Raw genomic sequence first — 24,981 nt, 5'->3', positions numbered from 1 at the left:
GTCTGAACTAAAGACTGAAAACCATAGCTATGTAATACTCTGCCATGTTACAGTAGAATCAGCCAAAATGTTGCCATCGTATTCTTTCATACAATTTCAATATCCTGCTTGAGCGGGGGGGTTGGAGAAGATGATCTCCCTTCCAGCCTCAGCCGTTCTGTGATGCTGTGAATACTGCAGACATGAAAGCACATTACAGTTTTATACATATTCATAACATAAGCAATGTAAATCATCGCCAAAGTTTATGTAAACAGTAAAAAAAAAAAAAGGCAAATGTGTCATTTGGATCATACATTTTTCTTTATTGAGCTTTGATGAAAAACAGTCCGTTTGAAACATTTCCAGCAACCATTTCAATTGGAAATGCTCAACACAAAAACTTGGTATCAGAGTTCAAACATATAAAGTTACATCTAATTATAATTTAATATTTAACAAAGCTAATCATTTCTGATTTTCCATAATTAAGTTTACAAAAATAATGTTACATTTATAAAATAAATCAGCTTTTCCCAATAAATTACAGTGGTGTTCTTCTTTTTCAAAAATGTAATATATCGTACAAAATAGATAACAACTTTTTGTCAGATAAAATACGAAAGTATATTTTTCATCCAGTATATTTTGGCAGTGTGTGAAAACATTTTATTGTACACTTGATATCTAAAATGCAGTGTGAAAATTAAACCCATTAAGCTATTATGCACATTGCTTATATAAGGCAAGGGTGGCCAACTTGGAGACTACTTTTTATTTCCAGTTAAATGTTTTTAGGCAGACCAACACTACCATGTTTATGCAACTGACTCAATTAATCTGACCCAGTAAAGTCATGCAGATCCAACCTGAGCTCAACACTTTTTCCATGGCAAGTACACAGAAGTGACCTCCATCAGTCAACTTTTGGGCTGCTCAGTATCTCTCACACATGCTTTACCATTGTGTTTCCTCACAAAGCACTGGTGGCCAACTTGTAAAAATAGCACAGTCTGGATTTTCCTGAAGTTAATGGCAAAACTTCAGTACTTTATTCTGTCATAAAAACTCGTACTAAAAGGAACTTGTAAAAAGAGCAATGCATTGACAAAAAATAAACAGTAAACAGCAAAAAAGAAAAACACTCTTAAAAGCAGGAGGTAAACATTAAGAGCTACTGTATGCAGATTTTACAAAAGCAACTACTCTAAAATAACATAAAGAAACACAGCATCTTCCTGGTGGTAACTGTATTCTCATTAAAGCCTTTTGAATGTTCAGGTCAGTTCAGCATTTACTGTGTTGCATTTACTGCCTGCAAAAATGTATCTGAAGAATCACATCAGTTTGTTTGAGCCACTTTTAAAAGCCAGATGTCTATCCACACCAGCTTTGGATGCTGTGATTAATGGTGTCTGGTTCAGGATGTTCAGCATCTCACCTTGCAGAATTTCTCACTCTGCTATGTTTTTTCTTTGCAACAGTTCAGCAAACTCCAATATTTTATTCCCTCTTTTTTCTCTGTTTCTTTCTTACACAACTTCTGGGAAGAAAGTCTCCTTTAAAATACTAAAGGAAAATCATTGCTGTCTGGAATAAATAAAATGTGCAAAGTGGTGATTTCCTTATGACATCAGTATTGTATGAACAACAGATCACTTTATATATCATAATAGATTATTTTCACAAATCATAACTGAGTGAGTATATGCCCAAGTGAGTATGTGTCACAGGGGTCCCCTTTGTGCAAATCCACAGAGTGTCCAAATCCAGATGGGTTATTATAGAATCCAGACACAAAACTTAGCCAATGTTGGACTGGAAGGGGAGGAAGAGCAAGAGAAGGGGGCTCATCACAGTAAATCAATTCATCCCAAGCTTCTGAAAACTCTTAAAAATCCAGAGGATGAGTATTTGGTGTGCTGGCTTTCTTCTGGCTTGAAATACCATGGCTCAAACCAGGAACATCTGGAGCTGAACTCAGGCATGTTTGCCGCTCGTGTTAGTAAGCCATTCCTCTCCAGACACAGAGCTGCTACACAACTACAGCTTCTCTGGAAATGAAATTTAGAGTGATTGTTGAAACATGCATTCACCAGCCACTTAGGCAAATAAACACAATGGCTACATTTACACTTGCAAATCAAACAGTACAAAGTCTATACTCCAACCCTGAGGTCAAGTGGCATGGTCTGGCCATGTTCCTAGTTATACTGTCTGTGTCCCTAAAGAGGGGTGGTCATATTCAAAGCACCTGGTGAAAAGTGTCCCTAGACTGGCCTAATTCCTGAAGTGTGCCCAGAAATTGTTTGGGAGAGCACTAGTTAGTCCTGAGCAAAACCCATACCAGTCCTTGCTCCAACTGTTTAGCAACAGAAATGCTAGCACCCATGCCTTGGCACTGTCTGATTGACCGACGCAGACATTACTGTGGATACAGATTTTTAAAAGTACTCAAACACACTTGCCCGTGGCAAGCCCTCCAATTCATACAAATAGGTAATCAGCGAGGATTCAACTCTTTTGTTGAAATTTTACTTGAAAGAGATGGTTCTTTTAAATCAAGACTTTTTTATAAATGAGTTGGGTATTTCTGTCCATTAAGTGTTTTCTCCTCTTTATTTAATGCATGTGCTTTGTTTGGTAGCCTACCGTTTCACTATTAATGGAATCTTGGCTTTTGTCTGATTAGCCCGCTTTTGCATGTCTACAATTCACAGCTAAACAAGCACTAACCAGTTCCGTCACAATGAAAAAATTATATACACATCTAAAACAATAATATTAAGACAACAACTAAAACAGGTAATAAAAAATGAATCTGTGCAGTTCAAAGATCTAAAAATAGTATCAATCTCTATACATATTTGTCAGACTGCAGTGTCCACAGTTAGAACAGTGTGTATTACTTCCCAAAACATGAGGTGTTTTAAGAAACACCCACAGTAGTGGCTGCTGAGGAAATAATTTCCTTTATCATCCTGAGATTTTAAATGTGCAAGTGTCCTACCAATTTATATAGTGCATAAAAAGGAAGGAGGGAAGGATGGAGGGAGGGAAGGAAGGAAGGATGGATGGACGGACAGATGGATGGACGGATGGACAAGTAAGAGACAGAAACATTATCCCAAAGGTTTTTGTTTCAAAATAGATTGCTGTGCAATCACTGAAGCCTGATTTGTAGACATTTTGTATTCTTGCCCAGAGCCTTGAGGAGGGGAAGGTAATGGAGTTTCTGGAGTTGCTGAAAAAGAATATAGGAAGAATTACGTATTTTTATATTCTGGCCTGCTCTGCATACACACACACATAGTACTGTGCTGAAAGGGTGTTCTGTTACGTTTGGCATGCTAGGGAAATAGGATATTTTAATTTTTAGTTTATTAAAAATTGTGCATGTGAAAACAACGATATATCAGAATGATGCTGAATTTTAAAAATTAGATTAAGTTCAGGCCAAAGTCTCTTACTTAGCACTGTTTAGATACAGAAGTTTTTAATGCACAATTATTTTAATTTAAGAATGCTTATGAAATAACTCTATGTGCACTGACAGGCCACCATTCTAATTAAAATTTTTAAATGTAACAGTGAAAAGTTATGACAGAAGGCTAACTTGCAATTACTTACAAATCTGTTCTGTATGTACAGGAGCAGACATTGAACTTATGAGGATAGTTTGGCCAGTTAATGGATCTTGGGCTAAGTGAGGATGTACTGGATGATGCAGATGACTAGCATCATTAGAAGTACCTGCAAAAATAACACAAGCATCTATCAATTCAAAAGAGCATGTTGTTGCCAGTGACTTATACTTCAATAATTACATTTCCGCAGAGCAAATATTTTGATTGGCAATTTGAATAATTGCCTCTGGGTATTCATTAAACAATTTAACCAGACTTCAACCATATTAAGCACTGTGTTTATTATCAATGTTTTGACTGCATTAACAGTGGATTTCATGAAATATTTGTAAGGATTCTTCCATCTGCCAAGGGAATTATATGTCTAGATACCTGGCAATGACTGAGAAGTACACAGTACAATCTGAGGTTGTAAAACTGAGTTAACAAGATGAGCAGCCAAGACAAGAAGGCTTTAGCTAATGAGCATATGACTTCAAGCTCAGCCAGCGAGGCAGTGGTCAAAGTGCTTGCTCACATCACGATTCCCTCAACATCCTAGTATGCTAAATTCAACGTAACACAGCACGGTAAATTTAACAAGTTGTTAGCTTACCTCCCAGTAACATCTCCTGAAGCAAACTGTCAATTTTAACAATTCCAAATAGTTTAACCAATTGTATTTGCTCAATCATTTGCCAAGTGATGCTCTGGAGTGTAGGCAGTAGAAGCAGAAGTTCTCCAAATCTTCCTCGAGAGTCATACTGACGGTCATTAATATAATCCTCTAAACTGATCTGGATTTGGAACCGCATGGTCTTAATCTTCATTGGATTACTCAGGCCTTTTGCATCTTAAAAAATGACAAAACTTTCAAGTCAAATTAGATTGATTTGTGAGGAGCATCTTACTTTTTTTCATTTTATTCTTTTCCATAACAGATAACATGAGCAGATGCTACATCAACAAAAATTACTTTCAACATAATCACATGTAAAATAATTCCACAAGATATTTTTGAAAAGGTACCTGGATCAAAAAACACGATCGCTTTCAAGCAGGCGTACTCATTGTCGTCTATTTGAATTTCTTGAAAGGGTCGAACTAATTCATCTAGAATCCGATTTGCCACTCGGCTGATCTCTACTTCAGTACTGTTGCGATGGATTATGTAATTGTTGCCTTAGAGAGAAAGAACACCAACATGTGGATTAGGAAAAAGACTTTGATGTAATGTACAAGATGAAACCCATTTTCAAAAGCATGTTTCATTTTTCTTAATCAAATTAATATTTTTTTTAAGTAATAACTCTCCTTTGTGTCATATAAAACTGTTCTTTGCAAACAGAGTATACGTGCAAAATATAGCTATCACCCAGTAAATAATCTGTGCGTGTAAATATGCGAATATGTACAGTTACTGATTAGTCCACAGGGCCGACGCCCATATTTGAATGCACAAGTATGGAGCAAGTAGGCCTTTATCTTCACATAATGGATAAATATAATCGCAAACTGATCTTAAAATTTCTTCTTCTCCCATTAAAATAATATATCCCAAGCTGATGATCAGGATTTGTCAATGGACAAAGAAGCCTTCTCCAGAGAAGACACCAGGAATGCCTTTTTTCTACTAGATGCTTCTATTATTCCTAATAAAATTTGGAAGCATCATTAAATTTTCAGTAAAGAAATCTTTTTTCCTGCTCTTTTAATTTTCAGTTTCCATTTTGGAGAAGTCCATCACGGCATCTTAATTCACCTTCTGTCCAGAAATCATCTAACTAGAGTGGTGAGAACACTGGAAAAGCCACAGACCTTCCAGAAGACACCAAGCAGTTTTTGAAAGAAAAGCTGATGATTAAATAACAAGAGATCTATGCCAAAAAGATTCATAAGCTTTACAGGTATCTACGGGCAAGTAGCAGAAATGAGCCTCGGAGCATCAAATTGTTTCTTTTGGTATATATGCTGATGCTGGTGATATTGACTACAATTTTCTGCTTATTATTTTGTCATTTCTTTTCCTTATTACCTACTAACCCAAATAAAACTGCAAATATTTCCTTTTTATTTATGTTAATTTCATCAGTACAACTGTATCTAGAGAAAGAACTAGGTTAAGAAAGTAATGTCTATATTTTTAATCTTGAAAGGATTGCTGGTGAAAGTAAAATCTCCAGAACGAGCCCTTGTTCTTTTAATGTTATGATACGCGTAAAAATAAATTCAAGCAGATTTACAGCTATGAAAAGGCAGGCCCAACAAGGAAGGAGAAGAAGTAGTAGAAAATCTCCTTGTACCATATTATATCATTGTACATATGGATGTGAGTCCATATTCTGCATAGTCTTGCCTCACATCAATAATCCCGTCCAAGACGACCTACACACTTTCTTACAAAAGCCCAAGTTCAGCACATGTTTAATGAGATCATTTTTGGGAGGGTGCGTTTCAGCCTGGCAGAGTATTGTGTCAAACAATGCTAACAAATGCCTCATGGCGTCACCATACACACAGGCACACATCTCATCATATTAGCGTGCCTCTCTGTGGTATCAATGAAGAGAAGACACGCTTCCACCACCCAACGACGTCCCTCTCCCTAACACTCATGCTCTCTGTAATTCAGTGAAGGAGCCATTTCAAGTCACCAAGAACATGCTTATGCAGGCACGACTCCTCACCTTGCCACGGATGAACCCATCTCCCACATGGCAGGGGACCACAGGCATGTTGTTTACATAATGGACACCACCAAGGCAGCAGTGAGAGGGCTCTTGGGAAAGCGAGTTGCAGGGAACAGGCTACCCAATTTTCTAGCCTATAGGGTCTTCTTTGACTAGGTCTGAAAGGCTCTTGCGAAAGCTCCAGATAAATGGTTTGCATGATGACTGAAAGAAGTACATGGACCACAGGTTGGCTGCTCCTCTCTTAAGCAAAGTTTTTTTATGGATTTTTTTGGTAGTTGTTTTGTTCTGTTTTGTTTTGTTTTGTTTTTTTAATGGGACAAAGGTGCAGAAAGGATGCTAGTGTGAGGAGGTAATTTGCCAAGAACTCCCTTAATTGTGGTTTCTGGTATCCAACAAAACTTTTGCTGTATTAACTCACAGAAAACTGTCCACCTGCTTTTGCTGGAACACAGCACATGACATTATGTCATTAACAGCTATTTAGCATTCACAGAATGTGTTGCTTTGATTGTGCCAGAACAGTTGTCCCACTTATGTGATTACATGGTTGCTAATGTACTATAACATCATCATTATTAATTAAAACAAAACCAATATTTACCTAAAAGTAAAATGTCCTTATATGCCATGGACCGTTTTGCTGCTCCAAGCAACAGGTGTTCCCCAGCATGTGCTCTTAGCAGGGCAACCTCAAGAAAAAAACAGCAGACTCATTAGAAGATAAAGCAGTAAGTCCCAATAAGGGCAAAAGAAATGGCAATGCATATTACTGTGAGTGTATTCAGCTATAGGCACGTGTCTAAGACTGTTGAGACTCTAATGTAAAATTAATGTAAAACCTTAACACTGTACTAAGAGCACACTATAATTAAATTGCCATCCTATGTCACTTCTAGCATTTGGTCTAGATTTTAAACATGGCTCTGCAAAATACTTCTCAATAAATCCAATACTTGAATTTACTTCCTAGTGCCTATGCCCTTAACAAAGTTTCCTCTGGAGTTTTAAGTTGACACTAAAGACTCCAATGGGCTGGAATGAACTGTTACAGACAATTAGGCATGATCAGTGCTTCCTTTTTTTCACCTTGACCCAAAAATTTACTTGGCACTTTTCCCCCAACAAAGACAGATACACTAAAATATCCACTACTGTCAACAAAAAAGAAACCTGATTCATAGCAGGAAGGCATTTAAAAATGTGGTCATCAGTTTACTCTTTATCACCTATTTACTTTCCTTTGGTTTTAACATATGCTTGAAACTTCAGTGCTGGCCTCTATTTCCTCAAGAAACTCCTCTGGCAAGTAATTATTTTCTTATAAATCCAAGCCAATACTTTATGAGTGATGTAAAGGTACACAGCACCTAAGAATACTTAACGTGTTAAGAATTTTCATGTTCTCCACAGAGTTAATTTACCTGCTATGGCCTGCTCTATGGTCTGTATCAGGCTAATTCCCCGATCAAGAATCTTTTGTTCAAAACCAGATGGTTTATTTTATAACTAAATGCACAATGCCCCTTAGAAAGAGGCTATCACAAATGCAGAAGTGGCATCTGTTTTAGCTCCCAATACCTTTGTCACTAGTCTTCTAAGGTACGTTCCGGAGTATTTCCCAACATGTACTCTTCAAGCACCGCAGGGCTGTTTTCAGCCCATCTTTCTAAGCTGATTTTTTTTTTTTTTAAAATACAGACAGGAACTTTTTAATGAGGTCTGATCCCTTGTCTTTTCCTTCATGACATCTTAACAATAAAACCATCAGTATTTTTGCTTGGTTTTGTTGCCCTTGTGTAACCAATGTATTTAAAATTCTCCTTCTTTCACATGAACAGATTTTTAGCTTATTCCAGTACGTTGCGCTTGCATGCACATATCATATTCTTGGGTCTGCAAAGACATTATTAAGCTCCTATTCTGGGGGGTCTTCTGCAGCCTGAAAGCCCTCCATACTCCTGAGGAAGAGTAGAAGATGGAATGAGCTCAGTTTGAGACTCAAACCCAAGAATGATCTAACCCTCCTTGCAGGATTTTGTTAAAAACTGAGACTGGAGAAGCAAAAGGCAGGAATAACATAATTTCACTCCACAGAGTCATTTTCAAGTTGAATCAGATTTTGCTGGAGTGGAATCAAGAGACCACGAGCTGTGAACTAACCTTCTGCCCAGGCGGACGATGAAAGAACTACTTACCGCAACATGGAGACACTGGTTCTGAGTGTGCCAGCACAACTCACTCTAAAACCCAGTGATACGCTAGGATATATTACAGATGTGATGATAGATCAGACCTCTGTCATAAAAAACCTTGAGAATTTTCAATGTTTGATGCTTTTTCCCCTACACTCACTATATACAATATAATTTTGGTACATTGCATTATATGAAAGATTATTTACTACGGATTGGTATTAGTATGTTTGGCATTTGTTTGAGATTCCATTGGCTTTTATTTTTTTCAAGTAGAGAAGACCTACTTCAAATTAAATAACATGCTGTCTTAAACCATATTATAACGAAAGGTGAACACGAAACAAGTACTTTGCAAGGTCAGAAAAAAGCATGGCTTTTTTACAAATTTTTTTTCTTTCTTGCATGCAAGTTGGTATCTCTGCTTCCAAATGAACACAGAAAGCACAAAACACTGAAAGACATACTGGTTTGCCTCTTCTTTTTGTTAATGTGCTAGAGGCTGATCAATTTCCTCTGGGTATTTTTTTGTGGTGCTGCTATTTCAAAACTTGAAAAAGCTTTATGATGGTAGATCTAGCACCCAGCTCTATTTGATCAGACAAAAACCGAGTGTTTAATCATAACATTTAAATATCACAGAAATAACAGGACAGTAATTAAAGTTCTCTCTTTGGTCTCCTCTTATACCTGGTCATCCAGTGGTAATTCACAGAAGCCTGGAATATATTTAGCCCATTCCACCAGGACCAAAAGTTGTTGCTTCATAGATTCACAGACATCACTAATACCAGCAATCTTCTTAACATTTATGTCAGTGCTAGCACCAGGGCTGGGGATTGAGATCTGGCCATAGTGGGAGAAAAAATTAACAATGTCAGATTACGTATCTTTGCATTTTCACTGGTGAACAGCATATTTAAGAAAAAAATACAGCAGTAATCATTCATATTCTTGAGAATTTCCTTGCTCATTAGGCTGCATGTAAATTATAAAATTTTATTTCCCACTGTTACTAGTGTGTACTACAAACATTAAAAATTACACTATTCATATAATGATACAGTATCTTCTCACTCCAAAATACTATTTTTAAATATAGCAGAGCCCTTACAGTTTGTAGGGGGGAAGGTGGGCTTCTTAATTCCTTTAAAATGGTAGACATAACTTCATTCCAGAAAAAAAAAAAAAGAGCTCATAGGGGCATGCAGTAACATTAAGGGCAAAGAAAAAGAGAGATAAAGGGTTAGCATGTTCTTCTCATGAAAAGATAAGTATCATTAACTTTAGAAGGTAAAACAGGAGTTTTTTAGTGCCTGGAGGAGAATGGTTTGCAATGAAGAAGCAGCAGTATAGGCAGGGGCCTGATATGTTTCAGAGCATATGTAAAGGATATGAGTGTGCATTAGATCACCTGCAGTGAACAGTGTTCTGTGAAATAAGAGGAGAGCAATATCTTTCTAGGCCTGAAGCTGGGGCACTTTCATATAATCACTGAGACAAAACCTGAAATTCTTAATGACTTTCCAAGGAAAGGTACAAAACCAGGCTTGCACTGAAGCCAGGCAGGAAAGACAATTTAAGATAAAACCAAGCCTGAGAAGAGAACATCAGTTTATAGCTGCTATCATACCAGGGAAGAAAAAGATACAGAAAAAGCAAAAGCAAAAGCAAAAGCAAAAGCAAAAGTATAAGTAAAAGAAAAAAAAAAAAAGAAAAAAGAAAAAAGAAAAGGATCCCTGCACAACAACAACAAAACCCCACCACTGTACATGAAACTGACTTTCAACTTACGTTTTATTAGAAAGCATAGTCAGGAAATTCTGTAGTTTGATTATTCCCCCCACCAAACAAAATCCTCTTTGATCTTCCAATACTGTATTCCTACAAATTTCAGGATTGTGGATGCTATTTAGGTTGACTCCTAGCAGATCCCCTTCATTCCCAAGTCCATGTTAAATCCCCCAGCGGGATGGATCTGTAGTGAAAGCCCATTACCCTTGGGTGGTAAAAAGGAGTTGCACTTCTGAACTAAAGCTCAGTGCTTCCTACATAATTCAGTAGTCTAAAACACTGAAAACAGCTTAGACAATAATGGCTAACCAGCTGAACACTAGTTCTCAGGGAAATACAGCAGCCAGGCAGGTGAAAAAATCCTCAGACACATAATTCAAAGGCTATCACGTAGGAAAAAGGCTTGAGATATTGTCTTTTTGTAGACAGAGCAATCGTGAAATTCCTTCTGTAATCATGAGTCCATTTCTGGCATTTGTTCTACAAAAACTAAGTTGAAAATACTGAATATCATTCTGGTGAGAGCTACCAGAATGATGCAGTCTGGAAAACCTTCAGTACAGAGAGAAAAGAAATTCAACATATTTCATTTTTTCCAGAAGAGTAAACTGAGTCTTGATCATGATTCAAAAGAACCTACACAAAGAAGACATTTCTGATAGTAGGAGATGCTCTGATCTACCAGAAAAAGATACCACAATGCACCAACTAGAAGTTAATTCAAGAAGGGAAAGAACAGGCAGATTGTTTAGCTGTTAGACTTACTGACTCATGAACTTAATATATTATACTTCCTTTAATATCTTTTAATCAAAGCTATGCATCTTTATCTATTACATCTTATAGGACAAGCTATAAACTTTGTGCTGAAATTACTTGGCGAGCTTCTGCTGGGGATTTGCAGGATGACTCCCATGGAGTTCATTAGGAACTCCTAGGGTCACATCTCTTCACAAGGATATGAAGCAGTGAACTTTCCTCTTTCTATTTCTCTCTTGCTTTAACTTGCCTCTCATTTCTGGAGTGCAACACAGGAGTCGCTGACTTCATAGACTAGCCCAGCTTGAAAGGGACCTTGAAGGATCATCTTATCCAACCTTTTTTGGGAAAGGGAGCCTAGATGAGATCACCTAGCACCCTGTCCAATTGTATCTTGAACATCTCCAGTGATGGGGACTTCAACACACCCCTGGGAAGGTTGTTCCAGTGAATGATTGTCCTCATTGTATAAAATTTATTTCTTCTCTTGAGATGAAACTTCTCCTGGTGCAACATATACCCATTAATAACTTGGTGAACATGATAATATAGCCCTATACCCCTATTGTCCTGAAAACCATCAGACACACATGCCTTTACTCCTATGAGAGCCCAGCACACCCCTTTCATATTTACACAACCCTGGAGGCCTCTCCTGGGTTTGTAGGAGAAAAAGTATACTTGTACAATTTCCCTCTGTAATGGATCTTCAGGGACAAAATAACTATTTTTCCCTATTTTAATATGAAAATTTTAAAAGGGATGAATGCCACCTCCTTCCTCATTTCACAGGTGAAGGACTTTGCCAATGATTTGTGACACTACCACCTCTTCTAAGTCTCTCCTCAGGACTGAACTCATCTTACAGACCTACTCAATTGAGGGGGAAACAAGGACATTTAAGATTTTACTTTTCCATCACGTTAACGTGACCTTTTAGTCAAGAGTGTGTCTTCATATATGCTTGGCATACTGCGAGCAATTCTCTCCTGCCACAAGATAACAAATAATAAGTAGAATAAATTTCTGTGTATACACAGGGTGATGTTTTAGGCCAGGCATCTACTGTCTGAAAAGAACTTTGTAGCAGGAAAGGCTGAGCATGTGATTCTGTTTAAGACAGCTCTTATTCCTGAATTGCATATATCAGTTGGAAATTAAGTGAGTAACACAAAAAAAAGCGTTCAATAAGCAAGTTCAAAGAAATACTAAGGAGGTAAAAATAGGTATATTTTTCATACTGTATAGGTATGAAAGGTAGGAAGGTCCATTATGTTCATCTACTCTGCACAGTCATGCAATATGTGCCAAAGACTATCATGCAGTAATTCCTACATCAATTCTTTACAGACAGTTCCACCCTAAGAGAGATGCTGGTAAAGGATGAGATTACAAAACATTTGGGGATGTATAAATCAGTCAGCACGAAATCATAAAGGTAGCAGTTAAATTCTAAGCAAGTTAGTAAAAGGTGCAAGAATGCAGAATCAATTACCATGATTTATCTGAGGTGCAGAAAAGGACTGCAGTCTGTTCCATTCAGCAATTGATTGTATAGGGGGGGAGGCGGAAACCACCCAAAAAACAAACACCAAAAAACCCACAGAAAATTAAGTTCAGATGAGACAAAGAAAATTTAAAAGTGAGATGTGAATAGACTCTGCGGTTGGAACACTTCTGTTTGCCTTATTTATAATGTCTACGGATACTAAAAATGGGATTTTCAAAATAACGTAAGGAAATGAGTGTCCACACCCCTTTGAATGTAATGGCTTTGGACAATTTTTTCCTTAATGTGTCATGGGAAAGCCAGCCTCAAGGATAGATAGATGCCACCAGCTGCCTGAGACAGCAACTGATTTAAAAGCAGTAAGAACCATAAAGCTTTATTAAGAAAGGTGCCTAGGACATATTGCTAGGACAGAGTAGAAATTTTTATTGACTTTGCTTTAAGAATGTATGCTGTTACTGATTCTCACATTGGGAAGAGGATGCTGGGTGTGTTTTGGAAGCAGAAGAACATAATCTCAGTAATCATATTTAATACAATAAGAAACTGAAAAGTATTTAACTTTAGAAAAAATGGTCTTAAAGTCAACAAGTAATTTTGTGGTAGATTTCAGTACCTGACGGGAGAGTGTCTCAGCTTGTGACAATGTGCTAATAGAGGGAATGTTGCAGCCATCAAAAGTGTTTCTTCTTGTACTTATCCTGTCCCGTTCATTTTGTACGGCTGGAAAAGAATAATAATCTCATTTATCGACTTGCAGACATTGCCATACAATATCATTTCAGAAGTTTACTAGATAACTGTAAGAAGCAAAAGGTATGACATTCAAAAAACACCCTGTGCTCTGTGTAATGAGGAAGGATGACAGTACATGTTTATGGTCTTTATCTGTATGCTGTTTGCCTGTAAAAACTACATGTAATTAATTGTAGATAGATACTGAATTATCAGCACTTTTGCGAATGGCTTTATTACAGAAAGCCTCTTTCTTCCTTTGAACTTGAACACATGCTGTCTTTTTGTTATTTTAACCAATTCAATAAGTGAGGCTTTACAATAATGGCAGAAATGGACATTTCCTGACTGCTGAACAGGTCAAGCAGTACAGAACCACCACTGATAAAATCTCTGTCAGAGGAAGTCTGAACACCCTATTCCTGCTCTCCTGTGAGAAACCCTGAAAGAGGAATGAACCGTGAACTTAATTCACTAGTAAGATAATTTTGAAACTTGAATCTTGTGCTCGTCCTCAGTGCCATTGCATTCCTAGCGAGTTTACAGAACTTCTACTAAGTGAAAAAAAAAAAAAAAAGTTTCAGGCCAGTAAGTGTGGTCTCATGGAGTCTAAAAAAAGGCAGTTGAAAGCGTTTTGTACAAGGAATCCTTAATCAGCACACGCAGCAAGGCTTATGAAGCAATGAGGCTTACTTTTGAATTGAAGGAAGAAGAAAAAATAAAACTATCAATCAGATTTTTCTAAAACCTAGATCATGTCCAAGGTTAGGCCAAAGAGAAAAGAAAAGAAAAGAAAAGAAAAGAAAAGAAAAGAAAAGAAAAGAAAAGAAAAGAAAAGAAAAGAAAAGAAAAGAAAAGAAAAGAAAAGAAAAGAAAAGAAAAGAAAAGAAAAGAAAAGAAAAGAAAAGAAAAGAAAAGAAAAGAAAAGAAAAGAAAAGAAAAGAAAAGAAAAGAAAAGAAAAGAAAAGAAAAAAAAATTGTGCTGATCAAAATCTTTTTATTGCACAAGGAATCTCATCATCTTTTAGCAGCAGCTTTATTTCCAAAGATATGTTTGCTATTTTGTGGGAAACAATCTGCATTACAGAATTCAGGAGCAGTACCAAAGGCTTCAATAAAAAAAAAATAAAATATTCTATATACTGAATAGTTTTCAGAGTTTATCTGAACAATGCACATAGTTTATTCCAGAGGTGTACTAACTTTTTGCCAAGGACACTCACTGATAGGACTTTTATTAAGGTCACAGTATGAAAAGTTGTGCAGTGATAAACACAAAGTGCTAAATGTTCACATAGACAGGAAACAAAAAAATAGAACCTGCTTTAAAAGAATGGAGAAAAAAAAAACCATTCACTGAATCTCTGCAGCTTGTGCTACACAGATAATTAAAATAAGGTCAGTGCTGATGAGTATTAGAAAAATAGTAAGCTAATCTGACAATCAGTCGTGAAAGTCACTGGTGGAGCGCTTTGAGATTCCTAGCGAAATGCTTCCATTTTCTCCTGTGTATGCATAATTTTTGTTTATTAGACTGGGTTGTGTATTTTGCTAAAGCCTTTTTGTCAGTTCAGGCTAAAATTGCCTTAAGCAGAGACTCCATGAAGAAGGGGGAATATCTGCTCAAAGAGGGCTTGTATGGCTTTTACTAGCTGAAGCCCTTCTCGCCTTCACCCTGAAGAAAAGCAAGCAAATTGCTAGAAACAAGCTGAGAAACTATGGTATAGACTATGCTATGCTTACTCTGCGAGACATCCCCTGACGCTCTAGAGAGGTATATAACAACACATGAGCAGTGAAATTTACAGTTCAGAGCTTTGAATTATTTTAGCACTGGGAAGCCTTGAATAAACATGGCTTGGACGCAATGAAAAATGAAAGTTTTACAGGTAGTGGGACCAGAGGAGGCAGAGCTGTGCAAATTAGGTTAAAAGTTTTGTGCAGGATATATTTTCACTTCATAAACATGAGTCAGCAGCGTGCCTCATGGCGATGGCAGCTAGCCATGTACTGAGCTGCAGTAGCGTCTCGAGGGAAGTGATTATTTCTCTGTTTTGAGCTCCCCAGTACATGAAAAACGCTAGAAAACTGGGCAGTGTCCAGCAGAGGGCTATGGAGATGTAACACACAAGACACACAAGGTGGAGCAGAGTGAGGCATCTTAGTTTACGTGAAAAAGAGAGGATCAAGATGGAAGTGGATGGTCTTAATTTCTGTATTTACAGAAAATGGAGACAGATTCTTCTCAGACACACAGTGAAAGGACAAGAGACAATGGACACTACCCTAACTGCAGTAAGACACATTCCAATTAGTTATAAGGAAAAAACTCTTCCCAATAAGGGTGGTCAAGCACTGGAAGAAGTTGTTGAGAAACGTTATGGAATCTACCCTCTCAGGGACTGTATAAACCTGCCTGGACAGAGTCCCAAGCAACCTGACTGAACCTGGAAGTTAGCCCTGCTTTAAATGGATGCCTGGACTAGATGCCTTCCAGATGTCCCTTCTGAGCTAAACTATTCTTTAATTTCAGGTTTTGAAAGTCTGTGAAGTTCTGCTTTCTGCAAAACTTTCCGGGCTGCTGTGAACACACAGGTCTTCCCTTTTCTTCATGTCAGCTTGGTAAGATATATATATACAATATGTTACTGATTTTAATGGCTCAAATTCCAAAAGGCTAAACCATGTTCAAGGAGATCCACAAGCATTAGCAAATTTAATTTCATACATACACAGTGTAATGCTGTCTAGAATATCCCCATGCAGCTGCAAGGAGAAAATCCATTTTACCTCATACCAAAACTTGATCACTAGCAAAGCAGTACTATAGTATAGATATATAAGAGCATAAAGAAACAGCTTCCTTCATCTTAGGAAAGCTATGTATAGACTAAAAATGTTATAGTCTAGTTACAGTAGAGGAGAACTGTGCAGTCTTATGCAGACTGGCCTTCAGGCACATACACCATGCTCCAGAGAAAACAGGTAGCAAAGTTTGTGATGGACCATTTTTGAGTGCTTGTTTGATTCAGTTCAGGATGCCTTTTGCCTCTATATTATAATTGCCAGTGAAGCAACAGTCCCAACCACGCAACATAAAAAAATCCCACTGATATTCCCACTGCCTTTCTTTCCCTATTGCTCTGCTCCTATGGTTGTCTGGTCTTCCCACTGTGACAGGAGGAACACTGTGACACCCATATTTCTTCATGTCTGTCAGCGAGACGTCTAAGTAACAATCTTCCTATATTAAGCCCAATTGAGGTTAGATATTTTTTAATTAATGTGGACAGTCCACTGACAGCTACCACTAGTGTTCTCACCACTACTTTTTCACTCCTTCCTCTGGCTTAAAAGGCTTCAAACATTTAAATTTAAGGGAGGAATCAGTTAATTGGCACTGTCATTACTCAGGGTAGAAACAAAATCCCAGATAGAGTTTTTATGACTCAAATTTGGTAAAAATTATAATTAAAACCTCGCACTTCAAACTTTTCCAGGATATGGCTCAACACTTAGGATCCAATGAATTTTGGTGCCAGGGTTCATGGATTGAACAGTTGCAAATTCACTTTAAACCCATGCATTTGCTAATACTCAAAGTGTTAGAACTGCTTACCCACCTGAAAATTAGATGATGCATATTTCACCTCAATATAAAAGCATTTCTCCATCATGAAGGCATTATAGCAGACTTCCCATCGCACTATTCTGCTGGAATTTTTTAGAATTTTTATTACATTTTAAGACTAATTAAAATAATAAACGACTCCATTACCTTCTTTTTTCATTCCTGCTCGAAAACACTTTTTTAAACGACAATATCTGCATTGATTCCTTTTGTCCTTGTCAACGATACACTGCCGGTTGAATCTATCAGAGACAAGAAAAGGTACATGTATAAAGCATTAATAAAGCAGCACACTGATTATGAATAAAAACCCAACTAACTTGGCCTGTCAGGATAATATCTATAACCGCAGACTTTCTTCTTCTGTTGTTTTGTTGGGGTTTTTTTAATTAATCAGTCTTGAGGCATGTTTCATACCTGCTCAGTTTGCAGGAATGTATGTGTGTGTATAGACATATACACGCATTGGAATAGGCAACTGCGGAAAATTTTGGAGTTATATGCATCATTAACACCCCAGTTTATTTGTGAGATATGTCAGTAACCGGCTGCATCAAGTGGTGGTGGGCAAAAAAAAAGAAAAGCTACAAATAGAAAAAGGAAATGACAATCAAGGAAAATGCCACAGAGGAGCCCTTGGCTGCAAAACCAGTACCCTTGGCTGGCAAAGTTTATTCCTTCTGGGAGATATGAATGAACAAGCTAAATGTTGAATCATTACAGATGGCAACTTGAACAGGAAATGGGAGGAAAATTTTCTAACACTACAATGAAATAAAGACATGAGGAAGCACACAGAGCGTGACACTGCAAGAAGGTTTACCCGAGCTCTCCTGTACATCTACAGGTATGCCTAAGGGGGAATGTATGTGAGCCATCCCCCTCCACACACTCCCTGTTTGCTTCTGCCTTTTTGCTGTGCATGTGTTTGTTAGATAAATAGATCTATGTTTTGCAGAGCTTTTCTTGAAATCACTTATATTAGCCCTTGTCACACCACTTTAGGGTTATACCTATGCCATATCACTGTGGTATGTCTACAACAGAGAGATTTCCTTATAAGATTATTAAGCAATGAAGGAAGAGTGTAGCAAACAACATTTCCAGTAACAAGTCATTCCTACAAAAGGTTTTCTTCTTTAGTGATTTGTCTAAACTCACAGAGGTTTCCATATGCTCCGTGCATGGCTTAAAACTGACACTTTATGGACTTGTTTACGCACAGAACAATTTGTCAAACACGGTGCACAGACCTGCACTTTGCTAATTTGGGCAGCCAGACATCCAGAAATTAGCAGACTGTCATTCAGACTGACAGAGGGGGGAAATGGTCACTCAAAAGAGCAGTGTATCACCAAAGTGGGTAGATCTGCAGATACGCTTGTACTGCCCTTAAAATGACTCATAAGTCTTAGACTTTCTATTCAGAAACTGCCTTCACAAGAAAAAAATTAAAAAGTATTTTTAGAAAACAGTTAAGAATTACACTTTTCACGTTGCCAGTGAAAAGATAAGAATTTCTCTTTTTGTTCTTTTTTTTTTTTTTCCCGGGAGATGACCTTTGAAATCACAAATAAAAGGGTGAAACAGCTGTTGAGTGATGTAACAATATCAACAATATCAACAGACATCTGGAATGTAGTATCTGGAATGTGCAATATCAAACAGTCTTGAATAAAAGACATTTTTTCCAGTCATAAGAATATACTATAGACCACATGTTCATTAAAAATGCAGGTTAGAATTCCTTAAGAAAAAGCTGAAAATACGCCAACATAGTTCTGAAAAGGTCTGAATGTAATTTTTGCTTAAATTCATTAATTTAGTGCCTCTAGATGAACTTATGAAATACCTGCACGTATAGACGTGATTTTTCCGTATACTGCGTCTGAAGAATCCCTTGCATCCATCACAGCTGGAAGCACCATAATGTTTTCCGGTCGCTCGGTCTCCACATATTGCACAGAGACTACTGACCCCGCTGTCAGCAGCATTCATGTTGACAGCTTCTCCTGAACTGTCTGGGGAGAGGCAAGAACAACATACATAGTTATGGACAACACTTTCAACAACCAACCCGTGAACAATTTGTACTTAAATAGAAGCTTTTTCTGGCCTTTTCTCTTTTAATGGCCACTTACTATCTATATAGGACGGCGTATCTGATTACATCTCATTCTTACGCAGGTGAACACTTTCAACGTTATAGGGATGTTAACAGAATTTATGAAGTTCGCAACAACAAATAATTCTATTCTAAACTCTTTCCAGCTGACAGAGGTCAAAAATTAAAGTGTAACTCTGTACGTATAATTACATATACATTCTTACTAACATGAAGAGGAATGCTGGCAGAAAGTAGTGTTGCCTAATCAGCAAAGGTCTTGTGTATCAGTTCTTGTAGGAGCTGTCAATAACTGGCAACTGTCATACAAAGATACAATTGCATACATAACATTAAAAAAGAAAAAGACAAAACAGATTTTGCACAATATTTAATGAAAAAAAAAAAAAAGACGACTGTTTAAGTGTTACTTCCTTGAACAAATTTTCCAAAGGAACATTGGTGTGGACTTCACTTCACAAGAGAATATTAGCTACGTGATTAACAATTAGTCACTGAATATGGTAAACAATACTGAAGAAATTCACCTGTAATCAAAACAGACATATTTATTCTTCTTTGAGTCACTGTGTTTAACAGACATGTTCAAAGAAATAATTGCAAAATAGCTTTTTCTGTTACGCTTCTGATTTTATGAAAGGAAAGCTGTTTGCAATATGCCCTAAACATTTGTAGTTCTTCAGTCAGGGAGAGGAAAGAGTGCCACATTAGTTATTCAAACATCCATTCAGGAGTCAAGTACATCAGCTGATGAACAGTGGACAGGTCGAAAAGTAAAATTGTTAATATTGACACATATTATTGTTCATATTGCACTAGATCCAACTGAAATTCATTACATAAATATATTATGAAATTTTAATTGTGTCCCGAAGAGCTTACAATTTAAATAGAGTTCTTTAGACAAAGAGAGAAGAAGTAACATTTTTTCTGTTTTACAGAGACATAATCGGTAGGAATGATATTAAAAATTGATTAAATAAAAACAAAATCTTAAAGGTAAGATTGCAGTTCTGTAAAGACATTATTTTAAAACTAGGTTTGTGATGACTGGAAAACTATTTTTAAAAATGTGTTATAGAACTACTTTAGCTAGAAAAATATAAAACCTTTCTTTTGGAGTTTTTAAATTTTGCATCATAATGATACAGCAAAATAATTAAAAATACAATATTTAAGTTTAATGATGAAACATTTCATAGCAACATAAGCTGTGTATATATATATAAGTATATACTTCTTTTCCTTGTTATTATTCTGAAACAAAATGTCTGGGAAATTGACTTGAGTTTGCAAAATTCTTTGACTTCAACGCAACTGCATAATCTGCCTGAATGCGGCTTGTGAACTTCTCTGAATGTTTCTAATTAATTTAGACAGCTAGAAAAAACACGTAGGAAGGTTCATAAGAAAGAGCTTTCAGTTCCAGACTAGCACATTAGCCACAAGGCAATATTTTTATACATTCTATAAGAAAATGCTTAGGCTAAACTCAGAGCAAACTCTACACAGAAAAAGGCTACATCTAATAACTAATAATTATCAAACTAATCACTTACAGTGAATTATTTAACTAGCTCTATCACCAACACATAATGCAACACAGCATAACCTCCCTAATCTGCTTTCCCATTTCATGTAACATTAACAGATGTGAAAGGGTGCTATTCAGCAAAAAACAAATGGCCAATGAAATCACCCATATTAGAACAAAAAGCAGAGAAATCATCTAAAAGTTACATGGTCACTGTCGATAGCTTCAAAATCACTTAGGGCATAAAGGTTTGTTTTTTCTTCCCAAATTAGTAATGAAATCTACCTTTCTGTTCACTAAGCTTGCTGTAAAGTAACATCAGAAATTCAGATAAAACTTCAAGCTCAACAACAAAAACTAACCTAGGTTCTGTATGGCAAGAATATGTGGAAACGCAGGTGCTAAGTATTTTTCCTGTGAATCACTAAATACTTGTTCTGCCTTTTAAAAATACATCCTATCATAGATATATGAATTATACTTTGTGATACCATAAAACAACTTTAAAAGTATATTAGAAGATTTGAAAGCCATTTTAGAGTAGCTTAATTTGCCTGATACTTTTCTTCACTTTAATAGACTGACATTTCCTCTCTTTTTTTGGTCAGTATACTCAATGATGGCAGAATAAAATGGTGTGCTTCCTATTTCAAGCATAACTTATTAATAGAATTTATAAAAAATTTATTGCAATAAAAACTCCACCTGAAGTTAAAGTGTTACATTAGCCAAATGCAAAGATTTTTTCTCAGCTAAACAGGCTCTAAAAGCCAATGTGATTTTTTAAAAAAATCACTCTAGTTCATATATACACATACATAGAAAGGCTAGATTGACATTTAAATAAATAAAATACTAGTCCAACAATTAGAAAATAGGCATCGAGAAACAGTAGCTAATTTTTTTCATAAGCCTCTGGATAATTTTGTCCTGTCCTTTCAAATGTTATATATGAAGTAATACTTTCATGTCCAAACTGTCAATACTAGTTATTCATTTGTCCTATAGTAAATAAAACAACCGCTGAATACACTATTTTCTTCCTTTGATTAACTGACTGGTGACAGTACAGTTCAGTTACTTTATTACGTATAACCTCTCTTCTATTTTCCTTAAAGACTTGTAATGTTATTAACTTAGAGTTAGTGATAAAGTGTAAAAGAGCAGATTTGTAGTTTGAAAACAACCCCCAAATGCTCCATTAATAAAACATTTAGCTAACACCTTATAGCATTACTAAACTTCACTTTCTCTGTTAACTGGCTCGATTTTGCATCACAGAGCAGAACTCACCATTGCCATTGTACAGAATCTGCATAGTTTCGAACTCCAGTGCCGTATACGTCGGATCTAAAACTTCACTGTAGTTTGCCATTTCCATGTCTAGTATTGGTTCCGAGACCCTCATCACTGAATGCGAAACTAGTGAAAAAGCAACTCACACGTACAACCTTCACATTCTGTTTCACAGTGATTGATAATCCAAAGTTAACTATCACTGTGTCACTTACATGCTGCAATGGGAGGAGCTGGAAAACTGCTTCTGCATGCTATATTCTACCTGGTTGTTTTTTTTTCTTTTATGATACAGTGCAACCCTTCTGATAATCTTGGAATGCTTTATGGAATAACCTTATCAGGAGTTGTACTGGTTCCAGTTCTTGAGTGAACCCAAGGACGTGCAGGAAGCTTCCTGTCTCCTATGCCCTGCTACACATTTTGTGGTCAATGTGTGGTACAAATGGTCCGAAACAAACCACCCTGGTGGTTCTATGTAAAGAGACTGTAGTTTCGTACGCTATTTTGCTCTCTCTCTTCAGAACAATAAGGAAGTGTGATATGAGTATGGACTATCCTCATACCCAAAACATCTATCATCATATTTTAAGACACAGCTGAAAACCCTCCCATTTTTACAACTGTTAGTGTTCTTTAACAGTGGCAATGAGCTGGCTGTGTAGGCATGCTAAACTAAGGGCTCAAGCAACACAAGCTCTGCAACAAGGCCAGTTTATAGATCCCCTCCATCGCACACTGTGGCTCTAGTGGACTTTGCACACTTGCAGAAGGTGGCTTCCTGCTCCAACCCTTCTTCATACAAGGTGTGATGGCAGCATGTTGTTTTCAAGCACCATTCAGATGAACAGGGAAAAAAATACCATTCATCTCTGAAAAGAATCTCTAAGTAGGTCCCCTGCTTCACTTGGTACACATGGCATGTACAAACCCAGTTAAAAATCCTCCTGCAAAGCTGCTTGAATCTGTGCGAAAGATAGCTGAATTTCACTTGCTAATCGGGTGCTTTTAAATGTTGGATAGCAGAATTTCGAATGTTATTACTTCTCAATAAATTCTTTACAGAAAACTACGCTTCATACTGCTGAAGAATAGTTACGCTAGTGATTACATATAGAAGAAAACTGCCCAGTTTACGTTTAATTAACAGGAGCCAGTAACTGTGTATACAACTGTACATACAGCATTGAAATGCTTATTTGAATGGGAAGAGTGCCTGCAGTTGCTGTTCAGCAAAAGCAGCTGTAAAATGGCTCCATAAAACAACTCTTCGATTAAAAAGAAAAAAAAAAAGCTACCCATGAAGAAGTGAAGAAGGAAAATTTACAGGAAAAGACCTAGAAAACAAGCTTTTCAAAATTCATCCTTCTAATTTCCAGGTCCCCAAGGTTACCTGAGAGGCACAAATCATCCTGTCACCTTGTGGTCACACAGATGCAGTCTCAGGCCAGTTCTCCTCCTGACTCCAGCATGAGTCCAGTGACATAATTATGACAACAGGATTCTTGTATGCTATCCCCAAACCTAAGAGCATTTACTGCTTGCACAAATTCTCCGCAGATTTTGGAGGGTCTCCACAGGGGCTGTACTTTTCAACCTGCTGCTATTCCTTTTCCTTTAAACCACTCATCCATTATTATATTCAAAAAAGTAAAAGTTACTACTTTAAAAAAAAGGCAAACCTATAATGTTCTGCCTCCATTTTTATTCATGACAATTTATTAATTTGTATTTATTAATGATGAATATAACTACAAATACTTCCCATACACTAGAGAAGACAAATAATATACCGGAATTTTATAAGATATTTAATTTTATGACTGAAATATTAGACTATTTCATGCCTATGATCACGGAAGAAATTCTACTCAGAAAGTACTGTTACACAGTAGTGGAAGTGTACAAAGTTTCACCGTCTTTAATCATAGCTAATATTTTTTTCTGTTTCTCAAAGCACATTAAATTAATATTGATGAAAAAGCTGTTTATTGACAGGCCATATTTGTTTAGGAAATCACTGTAGTTCCATCATGAAATGGAATCATTTTATACTACCTGATGGCTCAGTTTGAAAAGTTTATTCACTAGCAGAATCTGTTGTATTTGCTACAGAAATTTGTTGTATTTGTATAGTATTTGTGTCAAAACTAGTTACTAGTTGCATGACAAATGATTCATTGCATTAAATATGCTACTTAAAATAATATACAAAGGTTACATGTTAACTTGAATTACCTTTTGTTCCTTAGTCCATATGTTTTAATAAGATTTTCTATAAATAATCTCTGGCTTTTTCATACCAAAATTGTATGTCGCACAAAGACAAACATATCTAAGACTAGCTGACTTTTATCTCAAAATTCCAGTCCCAAAATCATTCTAGTATATGAGTAAATTTAAAATAAGGGAATGAATGGAAGATGGAAGATATCATGTATGTCATGATCAAATCCTGCTATTTCCTCTGCTGTTAGCAGAACTTCTTCAGCACTGGCAAACCAGGCCCCTCAGTGAGTACTAAAAAGAGGGACTGAATTGGCCCTTCATACTTCTGTTATATTAAAACTAATTTCAATTGGTTTTTTAATATTGAAAAATATACACTACAGGAAAGATGTTCTTTATACTATTTTCTCGTGTTTTGCTAAGGAAACTTCTTCAGTCAAATCTGGCGTTTGCAAAAATCTGCTTTCTGGGGGATTTTTGGCATCATGAAGTAAAAACTCATGAACAATTAATGTATACTAAATAACTACTGTACTACTGGAGAGCAGCTCTGCAAAGAAGGATGCGGGAGTCACAGTGGACAGCAAGTTACCCATGAGCCAGCAATGTGCCCTTGTGGCCAAGAAGGCCAATGGTATCCTGGGGTGCACTAAGAACAGTGTGGCCAGCAGGTCAAGGGAGGTTCTCCTCCCTCTCTACTCTGCCCTGGTGAGGCCACATCTGGAGTGCTGTGTCCAGTTCTGGGCCCCCCAATTCAAGAGGAACAAAGAACTACTGAAGAGAGTCCAGCGGAGGGCTATGAAGGTGATGAGGGGACTGGAGCATCTCTCTTACGAGGAAAGGCTGAGAGACCTGGGGCTCTTTAGCCTGGAGAGGAG

General features: G+C 36.9%; 1 protein-coding gene across 1 annotated transcript; it reads right to left on the bottom strand.

Moving 5' to 3' along the window:
* Positions 1 to 3,101: 3,101 nt before the first annotated feature.
* Positions 3,102 to 21,986, bottom strand: HNF4G (hepatocyte nuclear factor 4 gamma). The gene is made up of 11 exons (XM_086466011.1): positions 21,872 to 21,986; positions 20,941 to 20,947; positions 18,772 to 18,936; positions 17,067 to 17,161; positions 13,170 to 13,276; positions 9,181 to 9,336; positions 6,900 to 6,987; positions 4,635 to 4,787; positions 4,222 to 4,458; positions 3,610 to 3,732; positions 3,102 to 3,223 (listed from the first exon to the last, which is right to left on the bottom strand). Exons 1-11 carry the CDS (start codon positions 21,984 to 21,986, stop codon positions 3,102 to 3,104), a joined length of 1,368 nt encoding a protein of 455 aa, XP_086322137.1.
* Between the last annotated feature and the right edge of the window lie 2,995 nt (positions 21,987 to 24,981).

The sequence above is a fragment of the Leptosomus discolor genome, chromosome 5 (genome assembly GCF_034619465.1).
Source record: "Leptosomus discolor isolate bLepDis1 chromosome 5, bLepDis1.hap2, whole genome shotgun sequence".
Lineage (NCBI taxonomy): Eukaryota > Metazoa > Chordata > Aves > Leptosomiformes > Leptosomidae > Leptosomus > Leptosomus discolor.
Note: the sequence above shows the minus strand (reverse complement) of the source record. Positions and strands in the feature narration are given on the sequence as shown.

Coding starts and splice junctions, on each gene's coding strand:
- HNF4G (XM_086466011.1), bottom strand. CDS start 21,986: ATGAGGGTCTCGGAACCAATACTAGACATGGAAATGGCAAACTACAGT. Junction 3,733..4,221: donor TCAGGAGATGTTACTGGGAG/GTAAGCTAACAA, acceptor TTATTTTTGCAG/GTACTTCTAATGATGCTAGT. Junction 3,224..3,609: donor TGTACATACAGAACAGATTT/GTAAGTAATTGC, acceptor ATTCTTTTTCAG/CAACTCCAGAAACTCCATTA.